This window comes from Sinocyclocheilus grahami, unplaced genomic scaffold, assembly GCF_001515645.1.
Source record: "Sinocyclocheilus grahami isolate Dianchi unplaced genomic scaffold, SAMN03320097.WGS_v1.1 scaffold216.1, whole genome shotgun sequence".
Classification (NCBI taxonomy): Eukaryota; Metazoa; Chordata; class Actinopteri; order Cypriniformes; family Cyprinidae; genus Sinocyclocheilus; species Sinocyclocheilus grahami.
The window spans coordinates 704,348-723,131 of record NW_015505395.1 but is presented as its reverse complement, the minus strand read 5'-3'; the positions used below and the strand labels follow the sequence as shown (position 1 = coordinate 723,131).

General features: G+C 37.8%; 1 protein-coding gene across 6 annotated transcripts in view; it reads left to right on the top strand.

The window, feature by feature from the left end:
- LOC107596231 (microtubule cross-linking factor 1-like) overlaps positions 1–17,442 on the top strand; it is a 55,972-nt gene extending 38,530 nt beyond the window's left edge. For 4 of the 6 annotated variants that reach the window (XM_016286914.1, XM_016286913.1, XM_016286911.1 and 1 more), the window contains 7 exons: positions 2,016–2,177; positions 4,893–5,060; positions 7,035–7,292; positions 8,141–8,455; positions 8,827–8,903; positions 9,898–11,473; positions 15,952–17,442. In XM_016286914.1, the coding sequence (XP_016142400.1) occupies positions 2,016–2,177; positions 4,893–5,060; positions 7,035–7,292; positions 8,141–8,455; positions 8,827–8,903; positions 9,898–11,473; positions 15,952–16,170 (2,775 nt within the window). In that variant the 3' untranslated portion in view covers positions 16,171–17,442. Of the gene's footprint in view, positions 1–2,015; positions 2,178–4,892; positions 5,061–7,034; positions 7,293–8,140; positions 8,456–8,826; positions 8,904–9,897; positions 11,474–13,107; positions 13,169–15,951 lie in introns of all 6 variants that reach the window. The other 2 variants (XM_016286916.1, XM_016286912.1) reach the window with 2 other exon arrangements.
- The last annotated feature ends 1,342 nt before the right edge of the window (positions 17,443–18,784 follow it).

Genomic DNA, 18,784 nt, shown 5'->3' with positions numbered 1-18,784 from the left:
ATGTATTTACAGATACATGAACGCATTTTGCATATAAATAAATAAATAATAATAAAAATAAAACAACTAAATATTTTTATATAAAACTAAAACCAACTGAAACTAAAAAATTATCAAATAAATTAAATAAATGTTATTAGAATTTTTTGTTTGTTTGTTTCAGTTAGTTTTAGTTTTATATCAATTTTTTTTTTTTACTTAGTTTTGTTTTTTAATGAAACTTTTAACTGACTGAAACCAGAAATAATAAACTTTCTGAGATGCAAAATGTAAAACATGCATGATGTAAAGTTCGATGTTTTTTCGATGTATTTGTCTCTTTCGTGGCAGTTGGTCGTCTGACGAACCATAACAGTTCAGCATTGGAACAGTGTGAGCACATGTTGTATGATTTTTCATTTCACAATCCATCTGTCATATCTGCAACAGCTGCTGTGTTCTGCTGTAAACAAATGTTAGTTTTCTGAAGCACAACTAAATTTAACAGTGAGGCTCAGAAACACTTCCAGTGCAGAAATATTAGTCAGACTGAAATAATTTCACTGCATATCAATACATCATCGTTCCTGTAACAGGAAAGCATGGCACTAGTAACGCCAAGCTGATGGGATCGATTCCCAGGGAATGCACAAACTGATCAAATGTGTACCTTGAATGCAGTTTAAGTTGCTTTGCATCTGCTAAACGCATTAATGTAAATACATACATTCAATTACATCAGTAACTACTTTTGCATAATTAATGCATAATCCAGTACAAATCACAGGTAAAAAAAAAGTAAATGAATAAATGTAAAAACTAAAAATTGCCTTAATACATTTAATATTACATTATTTTTTAAATAGTTGTTTTTATAGACACAATGTCTATATCTCATAAAAATGTCTTCGTCATCTGTCAGGTCAGAATTTAACCCAAAACAAAGAAAGAAGAAAGAATGTTTGTTTGAAACCTGTTTTAGGACCATCAAAAATTTTTAAGGAATATAATGTCACATGGATTTAACCAGATATGCATGATTTTATTTTATTTTATTTTTTTAATTATATTTTTTATGATGTTTTTTTGTTGTTGTTGTTTAAAGGGGTCATATGATGCGATTTCAAGTTTTCTTTTCTCCAACGCCAGGCATAAAAATACAGTATAAGTCATTATAATCAGTAATTATGTCCCCACTGGATGCAACAAATGCCTCATTTATAATGAGTTTTATTGTTTTTGTCTTGAGGCACTGGGACACGGCCTCATGTATGGTATGGTATGGGGCGTAACATTTCCGTCACACCAGGGTTGCCAGGTTTTCACAACAAAACCCGCCCAATTGCTACTCAAAACTAGTCCAAAACTAGCCCAATTGCGTTTCAAGGGGGTCCCCCGATAAAAATTGTGTTCCGGGGGATAAAATACACGTTTTTTGGCGGGGTTCCCCTGGTAAAATTCGAATTTTAGGGGCTAAATATCACGCTATTGGGGTCGCTCAACCCGCGGACATGAAAAACAACCCGCCGCAACAGTTTTAAAGTAGCCCAATTCCGCGGGAAAACCGCAGACTTGGCAACACTGCGTCACTAGCTTGAGGCATTCGGCCAATCACAACGCACTGGATCGCTGGCCAATCAGAGCTCACCTTGCTTTTCAGACCGATGAGCTTTTTAAAAATCAACGCGTTTCAGAAAGGCGGGGCATAGAGGAGAAACAATAATGTACATTATGTGGAAAATAATGTTTTTTGAAGCTTAAACTGCATAAATACATTTCATTACACCAAATACACAACATAATGTTCTTTTTAGCAACGTAATATGACCCCTTTAAATGTATTTTTATTTTTTGTTTTATTTAAAAAAATATTTATTTATTTAATTTTATTAAGTTTTGATTAAACTTTAACCTGTTAGCGTTCCACTGTACACGCGGTACACTGCGTGTTTTAGGCATTTCAGGGAATTTTACCGGAATGCTAAGGTGTTAACTGTAAACATTTTCTCTGCTTACCCTCTTATTTGTTTCTTCAGTATGAACGATTGGAGAGCATTCCAGAACTGGGCATTATGATCGACCAGGGAGATGGAGAGATGGAGAGGGAAGACAAAGTGTGTGCCCAAATCACAGGAAGGGACCTCACAGAGCCCGGCCCCCTCCTGCAGTCACCGGAGAGATTCCAGTACCAGAAACAGGTCAAATACCACAGCAACATATTTTGTAATGAAAATAATGTCACAGGGATTCACTCAGTTATGCATTTTATTTATCTATTTTTTTTAATACCACAGCAACATATCCATCGAAAATGTAAAAATATGGTTTGTGGACAGCAGGATTGTATTTCCTTGATTTTCATCTGTGCCAGTTGTGCCAAATCCAAAACCGAATTTCCATTCTATAGCAAATTAAATCAATTCTAAAGTTAAGTCTAAATTTCATTACAAGACATTTTTAAATACATTTACATTTATTCATTTAGCAGATGCTTTTATCCAAATATAAATGAGTAATACAAGAAGTGATTAATCTGAAGCAGGCAATAACACGAGAAGCACTGTATGTAATAATCCTCAGTGTTAAAACATGATTTAGGATGCGAGATTGTTGTTAATCACATTCATCCTTTTGTATATTAAACAAACTAGAGAAAAAAAACTAAATCTGTGCTTTTGATTGTTCACCTTAAAATCTCTCTCCTCTGTGGTCTGTGGTAAATATTAAATCAGTGTAAATGTTTCAGCAGCAGTGCCTGTTTGCTCCATATAAAGCAGTAAAACCTTCTCTCAGCTCTAGTCTATTATTTAATCGTGTAATAAAAGTAATAATATAAATAATAAAAGTGCAGGAGTTTGTAAATGCTTTAGTTTTACAAATCATTAAAGGCTGACACATACTCTTGTTTATAAGGATGTGGCCTTCTCTCAGTGTACACATGGTTTTGAATGAATTTCAGTAGAATAAGTCATTTGTGCTGAACATGCACTCTCAAAGCAAATGCCGCTGGCTCCACTGATGCTGTGAATTTCTGCTGTGCTGATGAAGCTTATGTACTACTGATGGAAGATATGTTCCTTAGTAAGATTAGTAAGGTTGGTTTATTGAACCATCTCTCACAGGACATTCCTGTTATAGTGTTATTTCTGCTCCACTGGCTTCACTAATTGAAATGCAATGTTTGTTTAGCCGGACAGAGCTGAATATAACATTATTTCAATAAATGGTGAATTTGAGATTTGAGTTTGTTTGCTATTTTATTTAGAAATTGCACACTTAAAGGGAGAGTTCACCCAAAAATGAAAATTACCCCATGATTTACTCACCCTCAAGCCATCCTAGGTGTATATCACTTTCTTCTTCCAGACAAATTCAGTCGCTGTTATATAAAAAAAAATGTCCTGACTCTTCCCAGCTTTATAATGGCAGTGAATGGGTGTTGAGATTTTGAAGCAAAATAAACTGCATCCATCCATCATAAAAAGTAATCCACACAGCTGCAAGGGGTTAATAACGGCCTCCTGAAGTGAAGCGATGTGTTTGTATAAGAAAAATATCCATATTTACAACTTTATAAACCGTAATCTCTAGCTTCCGCTAACTGTCGTACGCGCGTTCACGAGAGAGTGGCATTCCAGCGGATGACGTAGGAGTAGTGTAAGCTCTGGTGAGAATATGCTAGTCTCACGAGAACCTAGTTTTGTTTACAGCACTTCTTATGATGGATGGATGCACTTTATTTAGCTTCAAAATCTCAACACCCATTCACTGCCATTATAAAGCTTGGAAGAGCCAGGACATTTTTAATATAACTCAGATTGTATTCGTCTGGAAGAAGAAAGTCATATACACCTAGGATGGCTTGAGGGTGAGTAAATCATGGGGTGATTTTCATTTTTGGGTGAACTATCCCTTTAAAGGAGATTTGATATTATGTGTCTCAGATTTTATAAATGTTCTTCTTTGATCACAAATCTCATTTATGCTCATTTTTAGTTTGAACAGGATGCCTTTGAAGTGACGAGCGTTAATAAATAATGACAGAACTGTTTCTTTAATTAAAGCCGCTTAAGAGAGGCGCTGACTAAGAGAGACTGAGTTATTGAGTCATGATTAACTCTCTCCCACTTCTACCTAATTAATAATACAAACCCACAACTAATCAGTTCTTTCTTAGAAATGCATTTTACGGTCCCTCACATACAGAAAAGAAAAATCACAGATGAGATCTTTGCAAAATATTACTTATTAACCTATATAAGATCAACGGAGACTAGACAGACTAAATACATGACAAAGTCCTACTTCTCATATCTTTCTCAGCACAAATGATAATTATTATTATTTTATATAACAATAGTACAATTACAATACAGATATTTATGGTTAATTTGTTTGCTTTTTTTTTTTGCATTTACAAATGCACATTATAAGTGAGTCAAACTCACAGCTCTTGCAGAGATAGAGTTCATGTGGAGCCGCACACAGCACGTCAGATTATATATTTATATGATTGCAACACAGACTTTGATAATCGTGCTAAACCATAGTGCATTCTCTGGCATTGTTAGAATTAGTATACTAGTTGACATATACTAGCCAACACTGATTTTTACTCACATGTGGGAGAGTAGGGTTTCAGAAAAGATCTGCTCAAGATACAAAAGTCTGCGATCAGAAGTCAGAGATCTCAATGTAAACGTAAACATTTCTCGTTAATGATCTGAGCTGCTGTTCACATTCATTTTATAGCACTACACTCTTACTAGATAAAAACTAGTGACTCATTTGTGTCCTTTTCCTAAAGAATAGCAGGAGAAACATCTGAGACGAAGTTGATACTTAAACTGAGAATTCCATTAAGCTACAACAGAGCAGTCTCTGTGCAATAACACTGTCCTCTATGTGTGCAGGCAGGGGACAGTCGGCGTGTGCTGCATGCGCTGCGCTCCCTGCTGGAGGAGTTCAGGGCGGAGCTCCGCGAGGAGGCGCAGCGGCGCTGGCAGCTGCAGCAGGCGTTAGCCAACGAGAGAGCGGAGTGGGAGATACAGCGCGCTGAAATGAGGAGTCATGTCACCAGGGTACAGAAACATACCTGACATCACAGCAGAATCACCTGTGACAGACAGTACAGCACCTCAAACCTGTTGCAAAACCGGACTGCTGTCTACATAGGCAGCTACCTTCTCAGACAGCATCCCAACAGACATGGAAACTCATAAGTGGCTGAACTAAAAAAACGCTCTACTTCACATCAACTCTATTAATGGTCACTCACTCGTTCATGAGTCACATATATAAGTACAAACTAATATATATGTGGAATAGTTACTTTTTAATCAAATTAAATTTTTAACTGCATTAAAAAAAAGTATAGAACAATTATTTAATTTTATAGTTAAAAAGTGTTTTAAAAATATAAATAAAAATATTTAGCTTAAAAATATTTTAAACTAAATGATTTACACTACCATTAAAATGTTTAGGGAAATTAGAAAGAAATTAATACATTTATTCATCAAAGACACATTAAAATGATCAAATGTGACAGTAAAGACATTTTTAATGTTAAAAAAGATTTTTATTTCACATAAATGTTGTTCTTTCTTTCTGTTCATCAAAGAATCCTGAAAAATAAAATGTATCACCGTATCCACAAAAATACGAAGCAGCTCAACTGTTTTCAACATTGATAATAATCAGAAATGTTTCTTGAGCAGAACATCAGTATATTAGAATGATTTCTGAAGGATCATGTGACACTGAAGACTGGAGTAATGATGCTGAAAATACAGCATCACAGGAATAAATTACATTTTATAAGATATTCAAATAGAAAATAATTATTTTAAATGTTAATAATGTTTCACAGTATTACTGTTTTTACTGTATTTTGATCAAATAAATGCAGCCTTGGTGAGCAGAAGATACTTCTTTCCCAAACATTAAAAATGTTACCGAGGTAGTGTAAATAGCTTTTTTTGAGCCATTATGTCCAAGGTGACTTTCTAAAGAGTCGAATGTGAAATTTGGTCTCGTCATAAAACTGATTTTCTTTATGCCTTAACTAGACGTAAATCTTGTTAAGCAGCGTCTGCTAAGACGTTAAGCATCCACAGTGCCATGCGTTGCTTTCGGCTTACAGTGACTTTTAAAAATGTTACCAACTCAAACTTTTGTAAGGTAGTGTAAATAGCTTTTTTTGAGCCATTATGTCCAAGGTGACTTTCTAAAGAGTCGAATGTGAAATTTGGTCTCGTCATAAAACTGATTTTCTTTATACCTTAACTAGACATAAATCTTGTTAAGCAGCGTCTGCTAAGACGTTAAGCATCCACAGTGCCATGCGTTGCTTTCGGCTTACAGTGACTTGTGCTGTTTTTGTGTCAGTAAGTTAGGGAGCGTCTTTAAATAGCCAGCTATATTTATGCAGTGGTGCAGTTCGGCCGTCAAACATAGTCATGGTCTATTAAAAGAAAGCAGATGTCAGAGGAGCTCTGCTAATTCAGACAGCGTGTAGATTAGGAACATCTGGCTAGACATGCGAGGAAGGTGTTTCTGGACTCTGCTGCACTACATGTACTGCATTTCGTTTAGGCTATTTGGCAAACTTACACACTGGCTATATATTTACAGCTACGTAGAGTGCTATTTGAGTGTGTTTGTCTGGCTGCGTTCAGAATTGAACACTCACATACTGCTGATTCCATTCTTTGCAGTATACACTATGTACTGTATACTTTTTGTTAAAAAATAGCATTTAACAAATTGCAGTTCACCGTATGATGTTATAAATCACAGCTGCAATTATGGTTCTTTTGTCACACTGTAAATTGAAGGTCCAGTGTAATGCATTTAATTATGGGATACAGTTTCGTGCTCTATACTATACTGCTATACTATACTGCTAATTGTAGCATGTCATTCGGTTGTTCTATGCATATATAAAATCTGCATATCATGCATGCTATGCAAAGCTAGAATGAGCAGTATGTTATTCCAAACACCCTATGGTGCCATTTATTCTTTTTCTTGTCTTTCTGTCATCCCTGCAGCTGCAGGATATGAGAGGAGAGTCTGCAGGCGCAGTCGCAGATGAAGGTGCAGTTGCTTCAGATGTGTTACAGCAGGAGCGGGAGGAGCAGCGCTGTCTGCTGGCCGACAGTCACAGCACAGCACTGGAGCTGCGCTGGAAACTGCAGCACGGAGAAAAGCGCTGGACCCACGAGCGGAATGAACTACTGGAGCGGTTTGAGAAAGAGAGGCAGGAGTGGGACCGCAGCGTACGGGAAATGTACCGCAAAATGGAAAAGGTCCGTGGTGTAATTCCTTCTTATTTCACTCATACACATCACTCAGTACATGGTAGATGAGACATGTAAGTGTGTTCAGTGCTGGAAGGTATTAGTATTAAGCGTAATTAAATATGGCAATAATCAAGTCACCTATATTTCTATAGCGTTTACTACAATACAGATTGTGTCAAAGCAGCTTCACAGAGATAAACAGGAAAATAGCGGAATCAATCATGGAAACTCATTATTTCTTTGTGCTTCGTTGTTTGAGCAGCTTGTTAACATAATCATCATGAGATAATCCACTGTACTCAGCATCTCAGGGCAGCTTAGTTTATAGTAAATGCATAAAACTCTGCTTGCGCTGAGAGTTTAACATGCATTTTTGTAATGCAACATGCACTAGGTTCACTTTATTAAGAAAAAAAATTTTTGTATTGTAACTTAATTAAATATCGATTTTTAAAAATTGTATTTATTGTAATTTACAACAGTAATATATTTATGTATTGATTTCTAATAATTAGAGTTAAATATAATAATATAATTAGAACTAAAATTATTATTATTATTATTACGTTTGATTGGGCTCCAGTTACAATGTCAAAATAAAACACTTTTTAATAAAAGATTAAATATTTTATCAATTTGCATGCATGTCATGTGACCATTAACCAACATCAGAGAACCATGAACATGGAAATGTGTTGTTGAATTATAGACTTCAAGTAAATGTTTTACGTCTAAGGGGTTAAGCCAGCCAAAAAAACCCTGCCTTAGAAGATAGTTGCCTATGTGGACAGTTGGCAGAAAGACAGCTTACTAGGTCTTGAAACGAAGCCAATATCTTATCTTCTCCATCCCAGATGCAGAAAGATGTTCTCCAGCCAGAAGGAGGCACAGCGCATGTCTTCTCTCCTCAGGAGAGCCCCTGTAAGGCTCCTAGATCTCCACGCTTCCCCTGCACAGCCGCACACACGCGTTCCCACTCCGACTCAGAGGCCACACTGGAGGAGAAGGGGGCGATGGGCAGACCCAGACCCTTTGAGGGACACCGGCCCCCAGAGAGCCTGTTCCTGGATGCCCTCTCTCTGGATCCTCTGAGCGAAGCCGAGGTGCCTCCTCCATCACGTCTGGAGAGCGAAAAGCGGTTCCCCCACATGAAGGAAGTAAGAGAGAGAGTAAGACATCAGTACACACTGCACGATGGGGCACATTTCATATCATGCTTCTTTTTCTTTTTTTAAATGAGTCTCCACTTATAATGTTGTTGTTTTTTTGTTTGCTTTTTTTTTTTTGGCACCAAAGATATTTTTTGTTTTTCATGGTCATTATCCTCTCTCTGACCCTTATTATTAAACAGGCTGTTTTTGCTGCTGTAAAAGAGTTATATATGTAAATTACCTCTTTTATGATTGGCTAACATCTTTGCATGTGAAATGAGGAAGAATTATTACATGGCAAAACTATCTGCACTCAAATGTACTGCATACATTTTTAAAGCAAGTTAACAATTTGTGGCTTTTATGTTTTAACCGTGTTGTTGTTTCAGGCACTGAATGAGATCTCTGAGAGTGTGGATCCTGCCATTTACCCTGAGGAAGAGAAGAGTGGCGGCAGCCTACTCAGGTATGGTTTTTGTTTGTATGTGTGTGTTTATGAGTATGTGTGGGCTAGTCTAAGTGATTAAAGTGACTTTGTTCTTCTCTTAGGAACCTAAAATTCCTCTGAAGAATAGCAAAGCTTGACAAAACTTGAAAACAGCTACATAAATGGATATGCTTAGACTGTGCTGTTGTTGTCATTTCGGCAACATCTCAGGAGAATTGTGAATGGAAAGGAATGGTTTAATCTTAGTAGGCCAGAGATTAAATGTGCCAGCAACAAAGTAAAGATAACTTCATCAGTGCACGTGTATTGTTCTAATAAAGATACTTATTCTTTGTGGCTGACACAGTAAACCCAGTGCGCTGCCTACCTATAGAGTGCTTTAAAGTATCATCGGCATGCTCCTGATGGAGTTATTCCTATGTTCGTAGGGTTCTATGTTCCCCAGTTACCAGACTTCCATGTTCTTGAGGGTTCTATGTTCCCCAGTTCCTAGCGTCCCATGTTCCTAGGGTCCTATGTCCCCAGTTCCCAAGATCCCCTGTTCCCAAGCTCTTACGTTATTAGGATTCTGTGTTCCCCAGTTTTCAGACTTCCATTTTCTTAAGGTTCTATGTTCCTTAGTTTCCAGACTTCCATGTTCTTAGGGTTCTATGTTCCCCAGTTCTTAGCGTCCCATGTTCCTAGGGTCCTGTGTCCCCAGTTCCCAAGGTCCCCTGTTCCTAAGCTTCCACGTTCTTAGGGTTCTATGTTCCCCTGTTCCCAGGATCCATTGTTCCCGAGGTTCTATGTTCCCTAGTTCTTAGGGTCCCATGTTCTCAAGGTTAGGGGAGTATAGTGTTAACTCTGAGAACATACGGTAGATGTGCTCCCCTTGAGACACAAAGGCTATTCCAAAAAGTAAACAGCGACATTGTGCTGCTTTATAATATACTTTCTGTGAGCATTGCATCTATCGTTGGTTACAATGTTTAGCAACACCAATGTAACTTTTTATCCATTTTTACCTCCACAGGGCAAAGTCAGTCTGCTCCATGAGTGACTTCCAGCGTTTGATGGACAGTTCCCCCTTCCTGCCAGATAAGAGCAAGCCTGGCGAGCACGAGCGGGATGATGTGACTCCTCCCCTTTCACCAGATGACCTCAAATACATTGAGGAGTTTAATAGTAAGGGTTGGGATCTGCCCACCAGCTCCCTGGCCACTTGCCCCATTCCTGGCCCAGTAATCCCCTCTCCAGTGATGGAGGCCTGGGCAGAGAGGGCAGAATCCCGAAGGGCAGAGTCTACTTCAGAAGCATTCCAGCCAGCCTCCTGGTACCTGACCACCAGCACTACCTTGACCACCAACACCATGAGTATCCCTGAGTACTGCCAGAAGCTCCCACTCAGGGCAGCCCAGGGGGGGGAACAGTTTGGGGTGCAGATCCTCCACAGTCCCGTTCGAGGGGAGCGGTCAGCTCCAGGCCCCCCTGAGCAGGAATACATGTTCTCCAAAGTGACCAAAGTAAAGGCAGGGGAGGTAGTAGGCGATGCTGAGGAGGTGTTTGGAGGAAGGTGGCCATGTGAGCTAAGGAGTCATTTGGAGGCAGGACTTAGGCCTGGAGAACGTCCATCGATTTGCGCTGCTGTCGGGTATACCTCGTCATTAGAGCTGGAGCTGGCACGGAATCTGAGCGATGACATGAAGGAAAAGGCGTTTTCTGCTCGGAATGCCATCCGATCATCTTCTGCATCTGGATCCAGCCCTCCGGAAAGGCAGCTACGGGACATGGCATGTCAGACGAATGGTTTAACCACACGGGGAACACAGACCACCCTGACCATCAGCGTGGGATTGCAAACAGAGGCTGTTCGCACCCTCACAAGCAGCCCTCACCGCTGTCTAACGCCCAAAGGAGGCTCCACGCCCATCTCATCTCCTTCACGTAGCCTGAGAAAGATGCAGTACTCTCCAGTCGTTCAAGCCAAGTTTGAACGCCCATGCTGTTCGCCAAAATATGGCTCACCTAAGCTCCAACGGAAACCTTCTAACTCTGGCAAAGCAGAACAACCTGTTGGTCAAACCCGTGCTCCCACCCCAACAACCACTGCTCAGCAGCAAAAAGGGAACAACGAATCCGCTTGGGCCCGTTCCACTACGACCAGAGACAGTCCCGTTCACACTACTATCAACGACGGCCTCTCCAGCCTCTTCAACATCATCGACCACACGCCCATCGCATACGACCCTATTCAGAAATTCAACAAGTCCCCTAGCCGCTCTCGTCCCACTGAAGCAGGCCCTCAAGAGTCAACGGACCCCAAATCTCCCAGTGTTTGTGCTGCACAGGGGCCTTTGAGGAACTCTCGGGGCCGGTCCCCAAGCCCTGTGCAGCTGATTGTAGAGACGCAAGGCGAGAAAACTCCAGAGGTGATTAGCATCAGACAGGACCTGTCCGCTCCTCCAGGCTACACGCTAGCTGAGAATGCAGCACGGATCTTGAATAAGAAACTACTGGAGCAGAGCTTCAGAGAAGAAAGGAGGCTTTCCGCTTCATCCGCAGCTGCTCCGAACAAAACCGGAGACACAGAGAAACCAGGATGTCTTGAGGTAACTGAGAGGTTTATTTTATTCTACCTAAAGGAAGAACACGATATGCTCTTTTATAGCTTAGGAGAATTAGTTAACTTGAAAAATTGACCTTACTTTCTTAATAGTTGTTCCTGTTTGTCCTTGTAATTTGTCATCAAAATGAAGATTTTGTTATAAATTCTAACTTTTGATTTCAGACTTTAGTGTCTTGGCAATTCTGAGCACAGTTTGAGACATTGTTGAGATCTCTTCTGAAACTCTAGAGAAGACCCGTATAAGATTACTGGGGTGTTTTTCTAGCAGGAGGCCTAAGCAAATGTCTTCATTCAGTCTAATCTCATTGCTGTCTAGTAGACACAAATGAATTATTTAGATCTCATTTGTGACTTTGTTATTTCCTGCGGGTGCATGCACACTTAGTTTGTCTCATTTTTTTAGTGTAGATTGTATATTACGGTATAAATTTGACTGCTTGTTAAATGTTTTGGTACTTGACCAATGCAGTTTCAAGGTACATAATTGTTATAATAAAGTATAAAAAAGTCTAATTCCCAGCTGCCAAACGCTGCCTGAGCACAGGCCTTATACATCTGAGCTGCCTGCTATAGCGCGCTGCTTTGTTGCAATGCTAACAGTAGTATAATCACATGCTGCTTGTTTTTTTTTATTTTGCAGTGGAACTAGCTTGCATAATAACTTTGGATGCAAGATGTTCTAATTCACCATAATAAAGTTGTATCCAGTGTTTGATGCCTGCCTACCTCTATCCATTTGGACGATTAATCCCTCACATGAAAGCATGAGACATTTGTCAACAGACAGATCTGCATTTACTGTAGGAGCGGCATCATTGCGCAATCCCATGATGCTATGTTAATGGTCAAAGACACATTTACAAATATTTTAACATCGTTAAAGGCAGATGGTTCTTCGTGAGCAGTGTATGTATCTGGGATTTGTGTTTTGAACGTAATGGATATTACAAGGCAAGAATGCATACAGTACAACAGAAGAAAGGGATGAATTCACTAAACAGTTGTGCCAGTTTAGCCCACAGTGTTTCAAGTTGGCGTTGTTACAAAGTTTTATATTGGAAATTAGATGTTTTTGTACATTTTTTAATTGATTATTTCAGTTGTTTGAGACAGTCATCTTGCTAAATAAATCTGAATATCAAGGCTATTAGGAAAAGTATGGATATATTCTGAGTGTACACAAGTAAAAACATATGTGTCGTAGAGTGCATGTATCAATGTATGAGGGCGAATCTCACCAAAACATGTCCAGGTGTATTGTATTGTATTATTATATTATATTATATTATATTATTGCACTATATTAAGGATAATTGGGCAAAATTTAAAACAAGAATACAATTTTAATATATTACAATTATGATATTAAAAATATATTATATATTTTTTTTATTTTGGAGGGGAAATATGACTTGGACAGGTTTTGTCACCAAACCTCTATATTGTGCTAAAATGTTTAAATTTAAAGGACAGTGAGCTGCTTTTACAGGTTTTACAGTAGACGCCCTGCGACCCGGCCAGACTTGCCAGATCCCCGCTGTAGCTCTAACCTGAGTCTGATGTGGTTGTGTAATTTTGACCCGTGTGTTTACTCCTGTTTTTCTGGGTTGTCTCCAGAACCATACTGTCTTACTAACTGCACCCTGGGGACTGTAACGCAGCTTGTGCTCGCCGTGCAGTAAGTTCCACTGATCTTACTTGGCCTTTGACCTCACATTGACCTCACTTGTGTTCCGTCTGACTGATTTTAATGGATTTCTCTCACCGCATGCCACACAGTTTGTAGACACCGTATCACCGCTAGGCATTGTGGGAAATATTGTGTGTGCTTTGTTGTGGTCACACTTTCTTTGTCCTCATGTAGGTATGAGCATGCCCATCGTCTGATATTAATGACGTCACCAATAAACAGTCATCCAAAAAGCCTAAATTATCCCAAGCATTCATTCACATGGGGTGGGATTTCATAAGGCAAAACACAAGAAACTTTGGCTGATATATAGTGGCTCAAATGTATTTACCTATTTTAAAGATAAATAGCACATGCAAACTATTCAAGTGCAACATGTCCCAAACAGACATTTTAAAAGATAAAACTAGTGTTTAAAATGAAAACAAAAAGTATTTGGACACTTTTTAAAGTGACTTAAAGCGATAGTTCATCCAAAAATTAAAATTGTCATAATTTACTCGGTTTCTTTCTTTCATTTGAGTTTTTTCGGCTAAACAAGATATTTTGATGAATGTTGCTAACCAAACATTTGATGGTAGCTATTGACTTCCATAGTATTTTTTTCCCATACAATAGAAGTCAATGGCTGCCGTCAACTGTTTGGTCGCCAACATTCTTCAAAATATCTTCTTTTGTGTTCAATAGAATAAAGAAATTCATACAGGTTTGGAACAACTTGAGGGTGAGTAAATGACAGAATTTTCATTTTTGGGTGAACTGTCCCTTTAAGTGTACAAATACCTTTGGAGTCACTGTATCAAACTCACAAGTGGCTTTTTGGATGGTGTAACCATTTTGACTATATAATCACCTTTTTTTTTTCTTTTCTTAGGTACGTGTTTGTGTGTTTGTAATTGTATTATTTTTGTCCATTTTAAAGGGTCTTAACCTCACCAGCCCTACTGATGGAAACTACAGCGTAACATCTCGTGCTTTCTCAGTTCACTGTACTGTAATGTTTGCTGTCTGGTGTTAACAGGACGTGAGCGGCGCTCAACATTACTGCATGCTAGCAGTGATAGTGGTGTGTTGGGGTCGTTTGGGGTTCATTGGCTGGTGTTGGTGTTGGCTGTGCCTTTGCTACAGCGTTTAACATCTGCTGCTAATGCTGGGTCTCATTTCTTAACATCTAGCAACTTTACGCTCGTTCAAAGCTTGCAATTATAGTGTGTTTCAGGTTAATTGTTATAGATTTGTGATGCATGTCATACAGTGATATTTATATTATTTTAATATATTTTCAGTAATTTTTGGTGCTTTTGTCATTTTTATTTGTTTTTATTTTTTTATTATTTTTTTATTTCGTTTTAGCTTTTATTTATTTTTATTTCGGTTGTAATATTTTTAGTACTTCAACTTCAAACTTAATTTATTTCATTTAGTTGCCAAGGAAACATTTCTAATTTTCTTATTTTTTTTAAGTTTAAGTTTAATTTTAAGTTTAAGTTTTTCATCTGATATTTATATTTAAGCTTATTTCAACCTTATTTAAATGAATGATTAACAAGATGAGAAATCATTAGTTTTAGTTAATAAGGACAACACTGTTTCATGTTGGTTATGATGTCACTGGAGTGCAGAAACATTCAGGTTGTTATTTATTTATTCATTTTTTGCCTCAGTTGAACCGCAGGACTCCATTTAAATTCACTTTGCATCAGCTTCAAAGTCTCACTCAAAAACCGACCGCAGATTCAAGACGTAGTAAATCCCTGTTTCTGAATTATTCAAACAACAGAAAATATCCACCTCTCATGCTGGAATCTCATTCATTTTTAATGAGAACTGTTTAAAATGAATCAAGCTGAAACCACGGTTTTCCTCAAAAGTCAGAAACAAACTGAGTGTTATTCTTTACTATTTGCTACAGACAGTATGAAATGGATGTTAATCCATTTTAGCTCAAAGTTTAAACTGTAAAAGCACTAATGCTTGCAGACCAGTGTTATTTTAGTATTATGTATATACTATTATAGTATTTATTTATATTTAAACTTTGCAATTAACATTTATTTTTATATTTTGAGTTTTCATTTAAATTTTAGTTTGTTTTAGTAATTTTGTTGTGTTCTTTTGCCGTTTTTATTAGTTTTATTTTTTATTTCTGTTTAGCTTACATTTATTTTTATGTCAGTTTTACTCATTTTAGTACTTTTTTGAGTTAGTTGCAAAGGCAAGGCACTAACTAAAATTTCTAATTTAAGTTTCTTATTTTCATTACTTTTTTATTTTAGCTTTATTGCAGTGAACAAAAAATGGCTTTAGTTTTTAATTTATATTTAGCTTTAATATAATCTTTATTTCAGTTTTATTCATTTTAGTACTTCAACTTATTTTATTTCAGTTAGTTGCCAAGGCAACATTTCTAATTGAAATTTCAAATTTTCATTTAATATTTCTATTTTATTTCAGCTTTATTTCAAATAATGAAAGCATTTTTAATATAATTTTTAGTTTTTTTTTTATCCAGCTTTGATTTATTTTTATTTCAGTTTTAGTAATTTTTAGTAGTCTTAAAGAGGTCATATGATGTTGCTAAAAAGAACATTATTTTGTATATTTGGTGTAATGAAATGTGTTTATGCAGTTTTTCATTCAAGTTTTTTTTTTATCTAATATTTTAGCTTTATTTCAGTTAACGAAAACAACTGACAATTCAGCTAACAATAACACCACTGTTGCAGACTTACCACCGACTAACAGATAAACTGTTTTCTTCCTTGACACAGGACTTGCCTCGTTCGCCAGTGGCTCCACCTCTGGACTCCTGCTTCCTGCGTCCGGCTCGTCCCGCCAACCGCCGTCCTCCTTCCCGCTGGGCCGCCCACTCGCCCTCATCCTCGCCCAACTACAAAGACCGATCGGAGATGTTCCGCTTCCCCTCGCCCGTCAGACCGGTTCAGACCATCCCGGAGATAGAGGAGCCCGGTCAGGAGGTTTTCCCTTAACCAGCCTAGACTACATCCTTCTGTGCTTTCTGACACCTTGAGTTCAGTCAGCAACCGGTTTATCTCAACCTCAAGTATGATTTTAAAATTTCACTTCTGAAATGCCCCGAAAAAAGGAAGTGTGGTGATAAATCAGGATTGTATTTACACTTTCACTCTCCTTAACCATCTCCCATTCCTGACCACACACGTACTACGCACACCGTCGGAGCGACGGAATCATTGAGAACCTTTCTAAAAAAACATTTACCTGCCCTGCCACTAGAGGGCAGAGTTCTGTGAGCACCAGCTGAACTGATCCAATAGGAAACAGTTCCAGAATTCCGTTTCGGAATTATCAAGGACCTGGAATGTACTGACGCAAAACACCGCAAAGTGTTCCATAAGAGGTGCCTACACACGCGTGACCTCGCGACGGTCCCGTACCCGTGTGTGTCCGTGTACAATGTATGCAATACATACCACTCGATATGTGTTGGTCATGAAGCCGCAAACTTCTTTTCAGATGTTCTGAAAAATATAACTGGATAGTAATAACATTTGTCGGATCAGCATAAAAGTTTACGTGTTGATTTATATTCATTTTGGAGGGGTGAAAATCATTTGTTAAATTATGTTCTGTGTATATAGTTTATAAAGCTATTTTCTTAATTTCTGCATACATCCCGTTTCGTTGGAAACCTTTGATGCTTGAATTAAAAAGACTCAGTTGTATTTGTAAAGAGAATTAGATCAAAACTAAAGGAGAAACACACACACACACTCTAGTTCGACAGGGACGAATGATACATGATGTCAATCATAATGTATTTAAAACCCAATATAAAACTGAATGTTCGACTCTGCAGGATTCCAATTGGAAGTTAACGTCGTAATTTGAAACCAGTTGTAAAAGAGTTTATGAACTGTAACAACATGTAAATCTGCTCTGGCTGAAACATGCTGCAAAAACAGAAGAAAAATAAATATAAAACTCAACATGTTTCCCTCAGATCTAAGATTTAAATGCATGAATATTTATTAAGACATCCATTGAGGCAGTCTATGATTGGTTGTTGGTTGCTTAGCGACTCATTTGTAACATTCTAACACGGCATTGCTTCATACTGTAGAAGTTTGGCAGCAAATTGTGACCCACATCCGATAATGGTTCAAAGTGATGCAAACCTATTTTCAAAATTAGAAGTGTGCAAAGCTGCTCGAACCAGGGTCAAAATGAACCCTAAAGGAATAGTTCACCCGAAAATGAAAATTTGCTGACAATGTACTATGTAGATGTTTTTTCATCAGAACTGATTTGGAGAAATGTAGCATTGCATCACTAGCTCACCAATGAATCATCTGCAGTGAATGGGTGCCGTCAGAATGAGAGTCCAAACAGCTGATAAAAACATCACAAAAACAAATCTATCATTAAGACGTTTTAACTTCAAAACCGTTGGGATTTTGATGTGAGAGACGTATAGTATTTCAGCCAGAAGTGACTATTTAAAGTTAAAACATCTTAATGATGGATTTGTTTCTTACAAACACTCAGATTTTGGCTTCTCACGTCATTAATTGCTGGACTGTACTGGTGTGGATTACTTGTGGATTATTGTGATGCTTTAATCAGCTGTTTGGACTCTCATTCTGACGGCACCCATTCACTGCAGAGCATCCATTGGTGAGCAAGTGATGCAATGCTACATTTCTCCAAATCTATTTCCATGAAAAAATAAACTCATCTACATGAATGGCCTAAGCAAATTTGCATTTTTGGGTGAACTATTTATTTTGGATTGGATAGTATCCAATAGTTTAGGATTGGTTCCAAATTGTGAGATCTACAGTATTCCACTATAGAATCCAGTCTTGAATGGCCTAAGCAAATTTGCATTTTTGGGTGAACTATTTATTTTGGATTGGATAGTATCCAATAGTTTAGGATAGGTTCCAAATTGTGAGATCTACAGTATTCCACTATAGAATCCAGTGCAGGTTTCTTCTGGATGTCTTGACTAGGATTTGGACAGCAGTTTTGCAGATATCATATTTGATATGCATGCCTTTAAACACTAGCACTTTAGTGCATGTACTGAGACGCTGTTGTACCTTGTGATAAAGCTCTTGATGTAAGCCCACACACACACACACACACACACACTGCTGTTCACTGCGTGTGGCTGCTCATGTCATTTCCGTTGCCATTGAATTTGCATTGACACAATTGAGAACACTTTTTAAGCCCATTATTGTACCTATTAACTGGTTTTTGTATAGATGTTATTATGAATTCAGATCTTTCTTTGGAGGAAAAAGAAAAAATTATGAATGTTTTAAATGAAGTCACTGTCAGATGTCTAATGAGTGTTAAATTGGTAATAAATTGAATGTGTATTTACAAGAAAAAGTTGTCCGTGGATTTTTAAAAAAAAGAAATTAATACTTTAGTTCAGCAAGGATGCATTAAATAGTTTAAATAGTGCATTAATCAAAGTGACAGTGAAGACATTTATAATGTTGCAAAAGATTTCAAAAATGCTGTTCTTTTGAACTTTCTATTCATCAAAGAATTCTGGGGGTAAAGGGGTTCCACAGAAATATGAAGCAGCACAGCTGTTTTCACCATTGA